We start from the raw sequence: 15,000 nt of genomic DNA, 5'->3' as shown, positions 1-15,000 counted from the left end.
GGTGGGAGGAGGAAAAGTAAACAGAGAAAAGACGAAGGAGAAGAGAGAGAAAGAAAAGAAGAGATAGAAATAAAGAGAAATATAGATGGAGAAGAAGGCAAGAGAGAGAGACTGAGTGGGGTTGAAAGTAGAAAGGCAGAGATAAATGGAAAATGAGGGACATGGAGTAAAAGGAGAAACTAGGATAAATAGACAGGGTGTAGGGAGAAGCATAGAGATGACAGGAAGAGAAAGGACTAGAATTTCATAGATGAAATGAGCTAGACGGAGTTAGGAGATAGCGATAGGTAGAGAGAGATGGAGTTAGAAATGGATAGAGAGAGAGAAATTGGGGCCTTTACGCACTGTACATCAAAGCTACAACACTTGCCGATATGATTATATGATGTGTAAGAACACAATGTACTGAAATGTGCACAGACATTGACAAGGATTCCAGCTGAACAAATCGAGAACAAAACAACGTAGGAAAAGACAGGAAAGCGAAAAGGTCTTGGGCATATTGGTGTTTTTTTCCTTTGTTGTATAGGCCTTAAGATACTCGTCCATGTGGAAGTGGGAAGTCCTGACCATAGCCTTTCCCTTTCAGCTTGCTCTGGTGGAAGCAGGCGACGCCGAAGGGCTGCAGACCGCCCTCGGCTCCCTATCTGCAGGCGCCCTCTCGACTTTCTTGGGTTACGCGAATGTCTTTGGTAAGCCAGCAATAGCAATGCTTTTAGAAAGTCCATTTCGACATTTTCTTTTTGGCTCGTGTGTGAAGTAGAATTAATTGTGTCTTGGCTTTCGATGGCCAGAGATGCTGATGACGAGATTCACAGTTTTAAGAATGTGAAATTTGAACTATGGAAATGGAATATGAATTACCAACTGCTGCAGCTTACATGTATTTAACAATAAGAAAATGAGGGAAGCAAATCTGAAGAACCAAACTGACATATATTTATTAATCCCTTTATCTTCTTTGACTCATTTCAATTCCAGATGCATTGCTTTTTGAATAGTACAAATTTGATGAGCAGAAAAAAAAAAAAAATGTTGTGAAGGATGTGGTTTTCTTGAAGGTAGGCTTCTTTCATGCAGTTAACACAGGCAAAGTGTAAATCTTCTAAATTGATTCCTTATTATTATTATTATTATTATTATTTTTATTATTATTATTACTATTATTATTATTAATATTATTATTATTATTATCATATTTCCCTATATATGTATATATACATATGCATGTATATCTGTATACACATATATTTACCTATGTCCATATATTATATATATATATATATATAATATATATATATATATATATATATATATATATATATATATATTAATACATATTTTTATGTATCTGTATATATATGAATAATATATATATATATATATATATATATATATATATATATATATATATATATATATATATATACATATATATATATATAATATATATATATATATATATATATATATATATATATATATATATGTATATATATGAATATATATTTATTTTATATATATATGTATATGTATATATATATATATATATATATATATATATACATACATATATATACATATATAAACTCTGAACTGTTTCTCACTCCAAAGTTGGCCTATACATAAATATATAAGGTAAATTTTCCGAACAACGCCGCGTCGTTAAATGTTACGGAATACCATAAAAATGGTATTGATGGATTCCTATCAACCTATACTGTTCATATATAGTGGAAATCATTCGCGATTCCACCTCTGGACCCCACAATCTGGGTCTCTTTTTTTAAGGCACTTCGTGCTACCTCGTCCTACTTCGGGGCATATTTCGCTTGCAAAATCTTAACCCGATGACCTACCTAACTTTGCCTAGTTTTGAATTAATCCCTAGCCAAAGGGGGGCTTCGCCCTTCCCTGGACCCCCTCCTTTTTAGGGCACTTCGTGCAACATACCTTGTGCAAAATACCCCGAAACACCACCATCCTCGCCCTGAAATTCAAACATGGCTGTGTTTACGTATTTACGTCTAGCAACAAATTATGGACTGGAAACCCTCAATGAATTACCTGCATGTGCTGTTATGTTCTCTCGATATTTGGCGCAATATTCCCCATTGTTTCCAATATAATTCTAGAGTGCCCTCTTTTGAGTGGTCGCGTCATTATCGGTCCTAGTTTCCTATCCTGGGGAAAATATGAGACGAAGACTCGGTTGCTGTCATCATGGCGCAGTGTGAAGGTTGTTCGTGGTCGCGGCATTTTCATCTTCAGAACTAATTACGCATCATAAGTATCACGAAGTGCCCTGAATAGGGGAGGCAAAGCCCCCCCCCCCCCCCATTGGCTAGGGCAAACTTAAAACCTAAGCAAAGTTAGGTAGGTAATTGGCTAAGATTTTGCATACGAAATATGGCCGGAATTCATATTTTACCCCGCAATTTCCCTGATCTACTTCATGCCCTCCCCTAATATCGGGACCCAGATTGTGGGCATTATATCCACTATATATGAATAGTAGAGGTTGAGAGGAATCTACCGATACCACTTTTGTGGTATTTCGTAACGCGGCGGCGTTCGGAAAATTTACCGCAAAGGCAGTTGTGTGGTCCGGCAGGGATGGTTGCTTGGACTTTGCCATTTTGGAGGCAGAGGATAACTTGTTTGAGGCCACAGTGCTATTTCCATTTCTTATAAAAATTATCATCATTATTATAATCATTAGTATAAGCATCATTATCATCTTCTTTAACTTTCAGGTCGGGACCCATTACACGAGGCTGCTGAGGGAGGTCAAGAGGCAGTGGTCGAGACACTCCTCAATTTTGGTGCGCAAGTGAATGCCAAAGGTGCATTTGGTAAGGCAATTGGAAAGCTTTTGAAGCTATCAAGGGTCTAGAGTTTTCTTTCTTGTCACCTAATGGTATTAATGATGATAGTTTTATCATCAGTAATATTACTAATTTTATTTCTTTTTTTTCTTTTTTTTGTATTTATCTGTTTTTTTTATAGATTATATGTGATTATTATCAAATAATTGTCATTTATTTGTTAATTCAGTCCTCATACTTGGAGCCAAAGGGGTTGCCCAGTACCCTTAGAAAAGGTCAATTGAGGGCAAGAGGTTTTTCTCTAGCCACAGAGGCGCCAATGCTCTTGGGTCTTGAGTCAATATTAAGCCAGCAGATATAGTATAGCCTTCATCTTTGTTTGGTTCAAAGGAGGAGAGAGAGTGTTGGGTATTCTAGAGGCAGCTGCCGAGTAATGCCTTTCCAAAGGACACGAAGATGATGCATTATTATTTAAATTATCTATCCAAGTCTCATCTTTATTCATTATCTTTATATCAATAATTTCCATTATTTTTCTTCTTATTCTCTTTATAATTCTCACTAATATTTTTTTCATTCTCTTTTTCATTCTCTTTCCTAAGAATATTGAGTAGCCTTGTCACTCCTTTTTCTTCTCATTCTCATCATAAGTGTTGTTCCCAATCTCTTTCCACTCTGTGAATTGTTTTTCTTGTTCTAGTTCTATTCATCCTTGTAACCACTTTCCAAATAATTCTTATATCTTTCAGGAAATAATATCTTTGGTATTTTCATTCCTTGTCTTATAATCCATTATATCTTTTTCATTCTCATTATTGACCTCATTTCGTCTTATACTTCATATCTTGCTAATACTTAGTCTCATTATAATAATAACTTTATATTTTTGTAACAGACAATGTGATCACTTTCTTTATTCATATCATTGTCATTTTCACTTTCCATTCATGATATTTTGGATTCTCATTTTAAATCTCTCACTATTAATATCACTGATTAATATTCCTTTACATTGACATTATATGTGTCATTTTCATCATTATCATTTACTTACACCCTCATTCCAAGCATCATTAACATTGTCATTATCATGTTAATTCTTGTCCACATATATCTCCCTTCCATTTGTCATTATATCCTTCTATTGTAAGTCATCTATTAATTCTCTCATAATAATTTTATAATAATTCTTACCTCTCTAGCTATAATGATAATATTCATTGCCATTCATTGTTGTTGTTATTTTTATAAATTATTATTATCAACATCATTGACATCATCATTATTATTTCCATTACTAATATTATTATGATCATTATCTCACTGTCATTCTCATTCACATTCACTTTCTCATTGTCATTCTCACTCACATTCACCTTCTCATTGTCATTCTCACTCACATTCACCTTCTCATTGTCATTCTCACTCACATTCACCTTCTCACTGTCATTCTCACTCACATTCACCTTCTCATTTTCATTTTCACTCACATTCACCTTCTCATTATCATTCTCACTCACATTCACCTTCTCATTTTTATTTTCACTCACATTCACCTTCTCATTGTCATTCTCACTCACATTCACCTTCTCATTGTCATTCTCACTCACTTTCACCTTCCCCTGTCATCCTCACATTCACCTTCTCATTGTCATTCTCACTCACATTAACCTTCTCACTGTCATTCCCACTCACATTCACCTTCTCATTGTTATTCTCACTCACATTCACCTTCTCATTGTTATTCTCACTCACATTCACCTTCTCATTGTCATTCTCACTCACATTCACCTTCTCACTGTCATTCTCACTCACATTCACCTTCTCATTGTCATTCTCACTCACTTCCACCTTCCACTGCCATCCTCACATTCATTGTCATTCTCACTCACATTCACCTTATTGTCATTCTCACTCACATTCACCTTCTCATTGTCATCCTCACTTACAATCACCTTCTCATTGTCATTTTCACTCACATTCACCTTCTCATTGTCATTCTCACTCACATTCACCTTCTCATTGTCATTCTCACTCATTCACCTTCTTATTTTTATTCTCACTCACATTCACCTTTGCATTGTCATCCTCACTTCCCTTCTCACGTTCATTACTCACAAACAGACGTCTAACAGAAGCATCTTCCTCCCTCAGGTAAGACTCCCTTACACTGGGCTTCCTGGAACGGCCATCATGCTGTTGCTGAGACGCTCCTCGAGAAGGGCGGAGAAGTGAACGCCAAGGATGATGAAGGTAAGGCGATTGGAAAGCGAGTGACTTCTTAAAGGCGCCAGAAGAATTTTGCTTTTGTTTGTTTTCTCATCTTTGTCTTTATGGAATTTTATAACAATTAGTGTTATAATTTGATTAGGGAATCTTTATAATCTTTTATCATTAATTTTATTGATATTTATTTCTTTATTCTATGAATTTTTCAGTATTTTTTTTTCATAGATTATTTTATAAAATAGAAATAAATAGATTTTTCTATATTTCTTTATACTATAAATGTTATAATGATTAGTTATAATAATTATGATAATAATAAGTATGATCATCTTAACTATTATTAATATTATCATTATTATTTTCATAATTATCTAAAAGAAATATGATCATCCTCATCATCAATGGTGCTATTCATATTATCATTATTATTTCAATAGGATTACTATTATTATTACTCCTATTTCTATTAAATTATCAATTGTTATCATCCTTCTTCTTATTATTGTTATTTTGATGGTGATCCTGTTCTTGTTCTCCTACATGCTTTTGTTGGTGGTGTTGTTGCGTGGTCTTTGTCAGTGATGACAAAGACAATGATGATAATGGAGAAAGTAATGGCAACAAAAGCAACAACAATAATGATGATAATGAAAAGTTTCATAATGTTGATGGTGGTAATGATAACAATATTAATGATAAAGTAATCATCATTGATAATGTTGATGATAACACTTTCATGATGATAATAGAACTAATGATAATGGTAATGACATATTTATGATAACAAGGATAATAATAATTGTGATGATGAATAATGATAGTAATAAATTTAGAAATATAAAAGTTTAGTTAAGTCCCCCCGAACGGCGGGTCCGTTTTCTTTGACATACGTAATGTCTCCCATGTTCCACCAATATTTGATGTTTTTTATTTTACGCTTATTTACTACAAGAAAGACATGTTTTGTTTATGTTACACCATTTATCAGGTGTATGTTTTTCCATTATGAAGACTATATATTTTAACTGCATTGAAACAGAAGTGTAAATCATTTTATATCAATATGATTTTCTGAATAAATTAGCAGACGGTCAAAAACACCACGTGTTTCAATGGCTAAAGAACATCTTTATTTACTGCACGAATGTGGCAAGAAAACCCCACATGTATAATTCTCCTACTCTTTGTCACTCTATATTTCTGTATAATTCTCTATATTATATATATATATATATATATATATATATATATATATATATATATATTATATATATTTCTTATATATATATATAAAAAATATATATTACTGATAAATAATTATCAAACATTCATTTTCATTATAATATTCTTTCTCATTATCATACATATATATTTTTTTTATTTTCCTTCTTGTTTCTATACCTTTTCATAATTCTTATTTTCCTTAACATTCTAAGAATTTGCAATTTTATTAATATTCAAAATATCCATACTATTCCTAGCCCTTACCCTTATCACCCTAATCATCTCTATTAATCTCATTCCTAAAACTAGTCTCATTCTCCCTCACATTCACCTTCTCACTATCATTTTCACTCGCATTCACCTTCGCATTGTCATCCTCACTTCCCTTCTCACGCTCATTACTCACAAACAGACGTCTAACACAAGCATCTTCCTCCCTCAGGTTGGACTCCCTTACACTGTGCTTCCTGGAACGGCCATCATGCTGTTGCAGAGACGCTCCTCGAGAAGGGCGGAGAAGTGAACGCCAAGGCTAAGGATGGTAAGGCGATTGGAAAGCGAGTGACTTCTTAAAGGCACCAGAAGAATTTTGCTTTTATTTCTTTTCTCCTCTTTGTCTTTATGGAATTTTATAACAAATACTATTATAACTTAATAAGGGAATCTTTATCATCTTTTATCATTAATTTTATTGATATTTATTTCTTTATTCTATGAATTTTTCAATAAAATATTTTCATAGATTATTCTATAAAATAGAAATAAATAGATTTTTCTGTTTCTTTATAATATAAATGTTATAATAATTAGTTATAACAATTCTGATAATAATAAGTATGATGATTTAAATTATTATTGATAATATCATTATTATTTCATGATTATCTAAAAGAAATATGATCATCCTCATCATCAATGGTGCTATTCATATTATCATTATTATTTCAATAGGATTACTATTATTATTACTCCTATTTCTATTAAATTATCAATTGTTATCATCCTTCTTCTTATTATTATTGTTATTTTGATGGTGATCCTGTTCTTGTTCTCCTACATGCTTTTGTTGGTGGTGTTGTTGCGAGGTCTTTGTCAGTGATGACAATGACAATGATGATAATGGAGAAAGTAATGGCAACAAAAGCAACAACAATAATGATGATAATGAAAAGTTTCATGATGTTGATGGTGGTAATGATAACAATATTAATGATAAAGTAATCATCACTGATAATGTTGATGATAACACTTTCATGATGATAATAGAACTATTGATAATGGTAATGACATATTTATGATAACAATGATAATAATAATGGTGATGATGAATAATGATAGTAATAAATTTAGAAATATAAGTTTAGTTAAGTCCCCCCGAACGGCGGGTCCGTTTTCTTTGACACACGTAATGTCTCCCATGTTCCACCAATATTTGATGTTTTTTATTTTACGCTTATTTACTACAAGAAAGACATGTTTTGTTTATGTTACACCATTTATCAGGTGTATGTTTTTTTTTCCATTATGAAGACTATATATTTTAACTGCGTTGAAACAGAAGTGTAAATCATTTTATATCAATATGATTTTCTGAATAAATTAGCAGACGCTCAACACCACCACGTGTTTCAATGGCTAAAGAACATCTTTATTGCACGAATATCTTATATTTGTCTTTACTTATTTATATTGATCTTTACTGCACGAATATTTATCTTTAATATAATATTTATCTTTACTACACGAATGTGGCAAGAAAACCCCACAAATATTAAGGAAGGAAATATTTTATGATACTGATGATAACACTCTCATGATAATGATGGAACTAATGATAATGATATAATGATAATAATGATGGTGATTGGAAGGTGAATAATGATAGTAATAACAGTAATGATGGAAATAATATTTATTGATTATGATGATAATTCTTATTATAATGAATATTTTAAATATTGATTATAAATGATTATAAATTTATTATGAATTGTAATTATCATTAATGATAATGATTATTTTTATGTTATTATCATTTTTAGAAATCATCATTGCTGTTATTATTTTTATCATCATTAATATTTTCATTATCATTATTATCATTATTAATATTATATAATTATCATTATTATTAGAATTATCATTATTATTATCTTCATTATTATTTTTATCTTCATCATTATCATTATCATTCATGTTATTGTCATAATTATCTTTACTAATATTTCTATCATTATGATTGATATTTTTTTATCATTTTATTACCATTGCTATCATTATAGCTATCATGATTACTGTTATTATTGCAATGGTCTTCATAAATATAATAATAAAAACAATAAAAATTACAATAATTATCATAGTAATAAAAAATATATATATTACTGATAAATAATTATCAAACATTCATTTTCATTATAATATTCTTTCTCATTATCATAAATATATTTATTTTTCTTTTCCTTCTTCTTTCTATACCTTTTCATAATTCTTATTTTCATTAACATTCTAAGTATTTGCAATTTTATTAATATTCAAAATATTCATACTATTCCTAGCCCTTATCTTTATCACCCTAATCATCTCTATTAATCTCATTCCTAAAACTAGTCTCATTCTCCCTCACATTCACCTTCTTACTGTCATTCTCACTCACATTCACCTTCGCATTGTCATCCTCACTTCCATTCTCACGCTCATTACTCACAAACAGACGTCTAACAGAAGCATCTTCCTCCCTCAGGTAGGACTCCCTTACACTTTGCTTCCGAGAACGGCCATCATGCTGTTGCTGAGACGCTCCTCGAGAAGGGCGGAGAAGTGAATGCCAAGGCTAAGGATGGTAAGGCGATTGGAAAGCGAGTGACTTCTTTTCTCCTCTTTGTCTTTGTGGAAATTTATGACAATTATTATTAACATCTAATAAGGATACCTCTATTATCACCTTTTCTTATTTCTTCATCATTCATTATTCATTTCTATTTATCCATTCCTTATGTTTTAGTTGTTTATTTGAGTTATTTGTAAATGCTACTTAATCATTATCATTTATCATATGTATTTCAATGTTATGATTATTATCATAAAAATATTCAATATTATTATACTACTATATCTTATTATTTATTTCAATTACGTTTGTATTATTATTTCAAGAATTTTTTTTTTTTGTAATTGTCACTTTTCATCATTCATCTTTTTTCTTCCTCTTTTACTCTTTTCATTATTGATATCATTTTCATTTTTACTTCTATTTTTCTTATATATGATTTTATGCATATCATTGCCATTGTTATTATTATTGTTGTAGTTAGAGTTATCATTATTTTAATTATTCCTATTACTCCTTTTTCTATTTAAATTATTATCATATGTTATCCTTCCTCTTGTCATTATTGATAATTTTGCTGATGATCCTGTTGTTCTTGTTCTTGTACATGCTCTTGTTGTAGTTGTGAGGTCTTTATCACTCATAGTACCAGTGTCGGTAAATCATGATGGTAATGACAATGAGGATAACACGATGGCTTCCTTGTTATTCCTTCTTGCAAACACCCAAGTCTGCTCACAGCTTGCTTGCAACAAACATGGTTTTGCAGGTGCTGTTAAGAGGAATGCACTACTTAGCATTAATTTCACAAAATACCTCTTCTCGCAACTTAAGTTAGGTTTGATAAGTACAAAGATAACATATCCAAATGAAATATCAATAATATAAGTTGATACGATAAAAAATATTACCTATTTTGTTTGATTATTATAATAATGATAATACTAATAAAATTAACCATAATAATGATGATAATGATAATGATGACTAAGAATAACATTGATTATAATTATATAAAAACATTAAAGATAACAATAACAATCATTATTATTATTATTGTTATATGTATAACTTATATATCATTACATTCACATCTCACTTATTTCTGAACGAATTTGAATAAAAATGAAAATAAGAAAATTAACAAGTGTTTCATTGAAGAGCAACATTTAAACATTGACAAGTTCTACAGTCAAGTTTACCTTCAGGGCGGACAGCAATGCACTGGGCAGCTTCAAATGGACACACGGCAGTGCTGGAAGTCCTTCGGGAGGGCGGGGCCAACGTGGACGCTGCAGATGATGAAGGCGACACGCCCCTCCACAAAGCAGCTTCAGAAGGGCATCTCCTCGCTATATTCATGTTGATGAACTTTGGGGCTTCCACGTACAAGAAGAATAAGAGTGGAAGGACTCCGCAGGACTTGATGCCGAGATCTTCCTCCACAGAGAGCCGTGGCATGGAACTTTTCCAAAGCGTGTCCATGGTAATAGATTGTATTGGTCAGACTCTGGTCCTTCCTCTGTCACCATTGGTTTTCAAAGTTGTGCATCATGGGCAGTGCCATGGTTGCTGAGTGGCACTGTAACTAAATCACAAAAGGATTCCAAATTTTTATTTTTTTATATAATGAGACATAACATGCTTATGTATTTATCTGTTGAATATTGATTACTTTCAGACACACGTGATGCAAGGTTGGGTTGCAACCGAGAAGGAAAGGATCAGATTGCATAGAGAAATCCAAGTGTTGAAGGTGAGTTTTCATAGAGAAAAGGTATAAAAAAACAGAAATCAAAAGGATAATGAAACGATGGAGAATGATCAGCGGAATGACAGAAAATATAGCTACTATTTATAATCAAACGAAAACCTTTCTAAAATGAATTTTCCTTCTTTTGGTGTGGACTGGAGATGTGCAGAAAGCAGGATAGTCAAACAGGCAGACATTTATAGATGAGGAGAGATGGGGTGAACTAGGGAAGTATTTAGGATGAAATGCAAAGCAAAATGTAAGGGTTTTGGTGACGGCTAATCTTTTATAAGTATTTGATCCGCTTGATTCTTTTACGACTCCAATCTCCTTATCTCGTGGTTATCAGCTTTCCCTCCATCCATCAACAATGTCAGGAAGGAAATGACTTGTTATCATGTTAGAGGCAATAATGATATGCTTCCCACTTCCTTCTCTAGAAACAACATGAGCAGAAAGAGTGAGAGATTAGTTAGATGATGAACAAGTAAATAGATAGATAGATAGAGAGATAGAGAGAGAAAGAGAAAGTTCATTTCATTTGTCTTTTTGAGCACTTATGATACCTATTCCTACCTTATACAGAAGCAGCATGAGCAGGAAGAGCAAGAAATTAGTTAGATAATGAACAAGTAGACAGAGAGAGAGAGAGGTAATGTTAGAGAGAAAGTTAATTTCATTTGTCTTTCCGAGCACTTATGATACTTTTTCCTTACTCATCCAGAAGCAGCACGAGCAGAGAGAGCGAGAGATCAGTGTGAAAAGTAGCGAGACAGTGAATCTACAGAAGGAGACCAGAGACCTGAAGGAAGACCTGAGGAAGAAGGAAGAGGAGATTGTATTACTCAAGGTATGCACAGGAGAGAGCGAGGAAGAGGGACGAAATGACAGAGAGAAAGGAGGAGAGGAAAGGGACAGATATAGAAGAATGGTTAAGAAAGAGGAGAGTTAGTGTGAGATAGCGTTGTGTTATTAGTAGCTTTTTGTCTGGAGAACCTGGAGCTTCCTGAATAAGTCCTTGTAGGTGTGAACCTCAACTATTCCAAACGAAGAGAGAAAAGGTTGCAGGATTTGTGCAAATGAAAATGGAACGCGATGAGCAATTTTGTTTGCTTCCAAAATGCATTAGCTCCTTTTTAAAAGTGATTTTATTTGTCAAAATGATATTACTGGTTGGTCGTGCGATTCCACTTGCTTTGCCTGTGATGCTTTGCTCTTCTCCTCAAGCCTTTAGGACAGAGACATCCCTACAGTGTTGTCTTCTCTTACAGGAGGAGCAAGGACATGAGAGGAGTAGGATGGAGACTGAGGTGACTAATCTGCAGACGGAAAACAGCAAACTGAAGGATATCCTATGTCTCAGAGAAAGGGAGATCAGAGAGCTAAAGGTAAGAGCAAGAGCTTCCGAAATACATCAACCCCTTTTTAAAACTGATTTTATTTGTCGAAGCGAGATTACTACTTGGTCGTGCAATTCCATTTGCTTTGCCTGTGATGCTAGGTTCTTCTCCCTAATCGCTTTAGGACAGAGACATCCCTACAGTGTTGTCTTCTACAGGATATGCAGGAGGAGCAAGGACGGGAGAGGAGTAGGATGGAGACTGAGGTGACTAATCTGCAGACGGAAAACAGTGAATTGAAGGATATCCTATGTCTCAGAGAAAGGGAGATCAGAGAGCTAAAGGTAAGAGCAAGAGCTTCCGAAATACATTAGCCTCTTTTTAAAACCGATTTTATTTGTCGAAGCGAGATGACTGCTTGATCGTGCAATTCCATTTGCTTTGCCTGTGATGCTAGGTTCTTCTCCCTAATCCCTTTAGGAAAGAGACATCCCTACAGTGTTATCTTCTACAGGATATGCAGGAGGAGCAAGAACGGGAGAGGAGTAGGACGGAAACTGTGGTGACTAATCTGCAGACGGAAAACAGCGAACTGAAGGATATCCTATGTCTGAAGGAAAGGGAGATCAGAGAGCTAAAGGTAAGAATAAGAAGAAAGAAAAGAGGAGAGAGAAAGAGACTAAAATGAGGAGAGAAAGAATGAAGAAGTATTGTATTCACACGTGTATTTCTGCATGGTTCAGTATACACTCCCGTCCCGTTAAGAAGGCGTGACAGTCCTTTACTTTACAGGAGCAACACACAGCGGACGTTGGGAACGCGACGAACAGGTCGGAGGGCGAGGATGCGAAAGTGAGGAAGATATTAATTCTTATGACTTATGATGCATTGCACTGAGGGTGATAATAATTCTGAGAATTAACTCCAATGATGATATTAGTGCTCGTAAAGTAAATGTAGTTCCACTGATGATGATGTTAATGCTTTAGACAGAACTTCAAGAAAGGAAGGTTGGGAGAAAGATAAAGTGCGAGAGAAGGAATTAGAACAAAGAGGGAAAGGTTGAAGGAGAGGGAGAAACACATTTTCACAGAGAAAGAGAAAGAGAAAGAGAGAGTGAATGGGAGGAAGAACAGGCATAGTGGAGACAGGAGGAGACCGCATGTCATGTCCCTGGCCCCTTTCGCACACAGGATCGTCTGGAAGAAGGAGCCAGGAAGATTCGGGAGCTGAGGGCGGAGGTGAGGGAGATGGAGGAGCAGCTGACGCAAGCCGAGGTAACCTTTCCTTTGGAGGTCAAGCGGAAGTACAAATACACAGGGATTGAAGTCACTCCTGGCCAAAGGGAGATGCAAGATGTAGATGCAAAATCAACAACAATGAAAAGAGATTGATAGATTTGCATTCAGTGGAATCAGTTGCACAGTACATTAGGCTACATACGTGTGTATGAAGTATATCTCGAATCTTATATGTATAATATGTTAGAACTAATTTAGATTTTATTTTGCAGGAGCAACACCTGGAAGAGGTGAGGAACCTGAGAAGAATGTTTCAACGCACGAGAGAGGAAGAGGCAGCCGAAGAAAGAAGGGAATTGAGTCAAATGATAAGAAATCGGGAAGAGAAGATTGAGTCCCTAAAGGTAGGCATGAGAGGATGCACACAACACGTATGACCACTTACTGAAGTGCAAACCTATGTACAGTCAGACAGAAACAGACAGAAAGCATATTCCACCTTTGCCCACAGCGTGTCCCCTTCTACATGACAGTAGGAAGGTAGGGACAGAGGGAGGCATGGTGTGGGGGGGGGGAGTGTTTGATTATGTGCCTGCTCAATGTATGCAACAACATATTCTCTCTCTCTCGCTCTCTCTCTCTCTCTCTCTCTTTCTCTCTTTCTCTCTCTCTTTCTCTCTCTCTGTCTCTCTCTCTGTCTCTCACTCTCTCTCTCTCTCTCTCTCTCTCTCTCTCTCTCTCTCTCTCTCTCTCTCTCTCTTTCTCTTGCCTACTTCTCTTTCTCTCTTACCTCTCTCTTCTTTCTCTCTCTCTCTCTGTCTCTCTCTCTGTCTCTCTCTCTCTCTTATACCTCTGTCTGCACCCCCCAGGTCTCTCTCTTTCTCTATCTCTCTTTAAATTTGTTGTAAATACCCGCATGTAGTATGATCAGAACACATGAAATATGTTCTCGTATTTGTCACGCAGTCCTTGGATATGTAGTTATGCTACATTTCCGGAATAGAATCGGGAGAAACTAGGATAAAGACACTCGCTGACGGAAGTTGGAAGGTAGAAAGGAAGGAAGAGAAGGCTGGGCCCTGAAATTTGTTAAGTGTAACATTTCTACAATAGGTCTGGTTCACACATTGGAAAATCCCCAACGACACATCCGGGAACTGATAACACTGTGTGTGGGAGGGGACATGTTCGTGGAACTAGGAGTGTGTTGAACTTTGAATGATTGCCAGTAAAACAAGTTTTATTGTTCCTACACGTAATTGAGGAGGGATGTTGTGCATTATGGAGAACTGACCTGTATATGGAAGGCACCCCTGAAGGTAATAGTAGGTAATGGTACATGGCGTTGCCAAGATCTGTTAGTCATGCAACAGCTGTCATGCGACAGCTTATTAACAAAGGGTACCATGGAAATCCATGCAAGATTAATTAAGAGAGATGGATGCGAAAAACTGTGTTTTCAAGTCGTGTGTGTGTGTGTGTGTGTGTGTGTATATATATATATATATGTATATATGTATGTATATAAGCATGTATATATATGTATGTATATATA

General features: G+C 34.5%; 1 protein-coding gene across 17 annotated transcripts in view; it reads left to right on the top strand.

Annotated features, from left to right (window-relative positions):
* Positions 1-15,000, top strand: part of LOC122254999 (uncharacterized) — a 21,800-nt gene that overhangs the window by 2,409 nt on the left and 4,391 nt on the right. For 2 of the 17 annotated variants that reach the window (XM_086551856.1, XM_086551853.1), the window contains exons 3-16: positions 590-692; positions 2,757-2,855; positions 4,983-5,081; positions 6,724-6,822; positions 9,025-9,123; positions 10,320-10,597; positions 10,793-10,867; positions 11,589-11,714; positions 12,136-12,252; positions 12,423-12,548; positions 12,719-12,844; positions 12,997-13,056; positions 13,398-13,481; positions 13,718-13,849. In XM_086551856.1, coding sequence (XP_086407982.1) covers positions 590-692; positions 2,757-2,855; positions 4,983-5,081; positions 6,724-6,822; positions 9,025-9,123; positions 10,320-10,597; positions 10,793-10,867; positions 11,589-11,714; positions 12,136-12,252; positions 12,423-12,548; positions 12,719-12,844; positions 12,997-13,056; positions 13,398-13,481; positions 13,718-13,849 — 1,623 coding nt within the window. The remainder of the gene's footprint in view (positions 1-589; positions 693-2,756; positions 2,856-4,982; positions 5,082-6,723; positions 6,823-9,024; positions 9,124-10,319; positions 10,598-10,792; positions 10,868-11,588; positions 11,715-12,135; positions 12,253-12,422; positions 12,549-12,718; positions 12,845-12,996; positions 13,057-13,397; positions 13,482-13,717; positions 13,850-15,000) is intronic. The other 15 variants (XM_086551865.1, XM_086551862.1, XM_086551855.1 and 12 more) reach the window with 14 other exon arrangements.

This window comes from Penaeus japonicus, unplaced genomic scaffold, assembly GCF_977035675.1.
Source record: "Penaeus japonicus unplaced genomic scaffold, GWHDUDI00000001_assembly GWHDUDI00000026, whole genome shotgun sequence".
NCBI classification, from domain to species: domain Eukaryota; kingdom Metazoa; phylum Arthropoda; class Malacostraca; order Decapoda; family Penaeidae; genus Penaeus; species Penaeus japonicus.
This window is presented reverse-complemented; position numbering and strand designations above follow the sequence as displayed.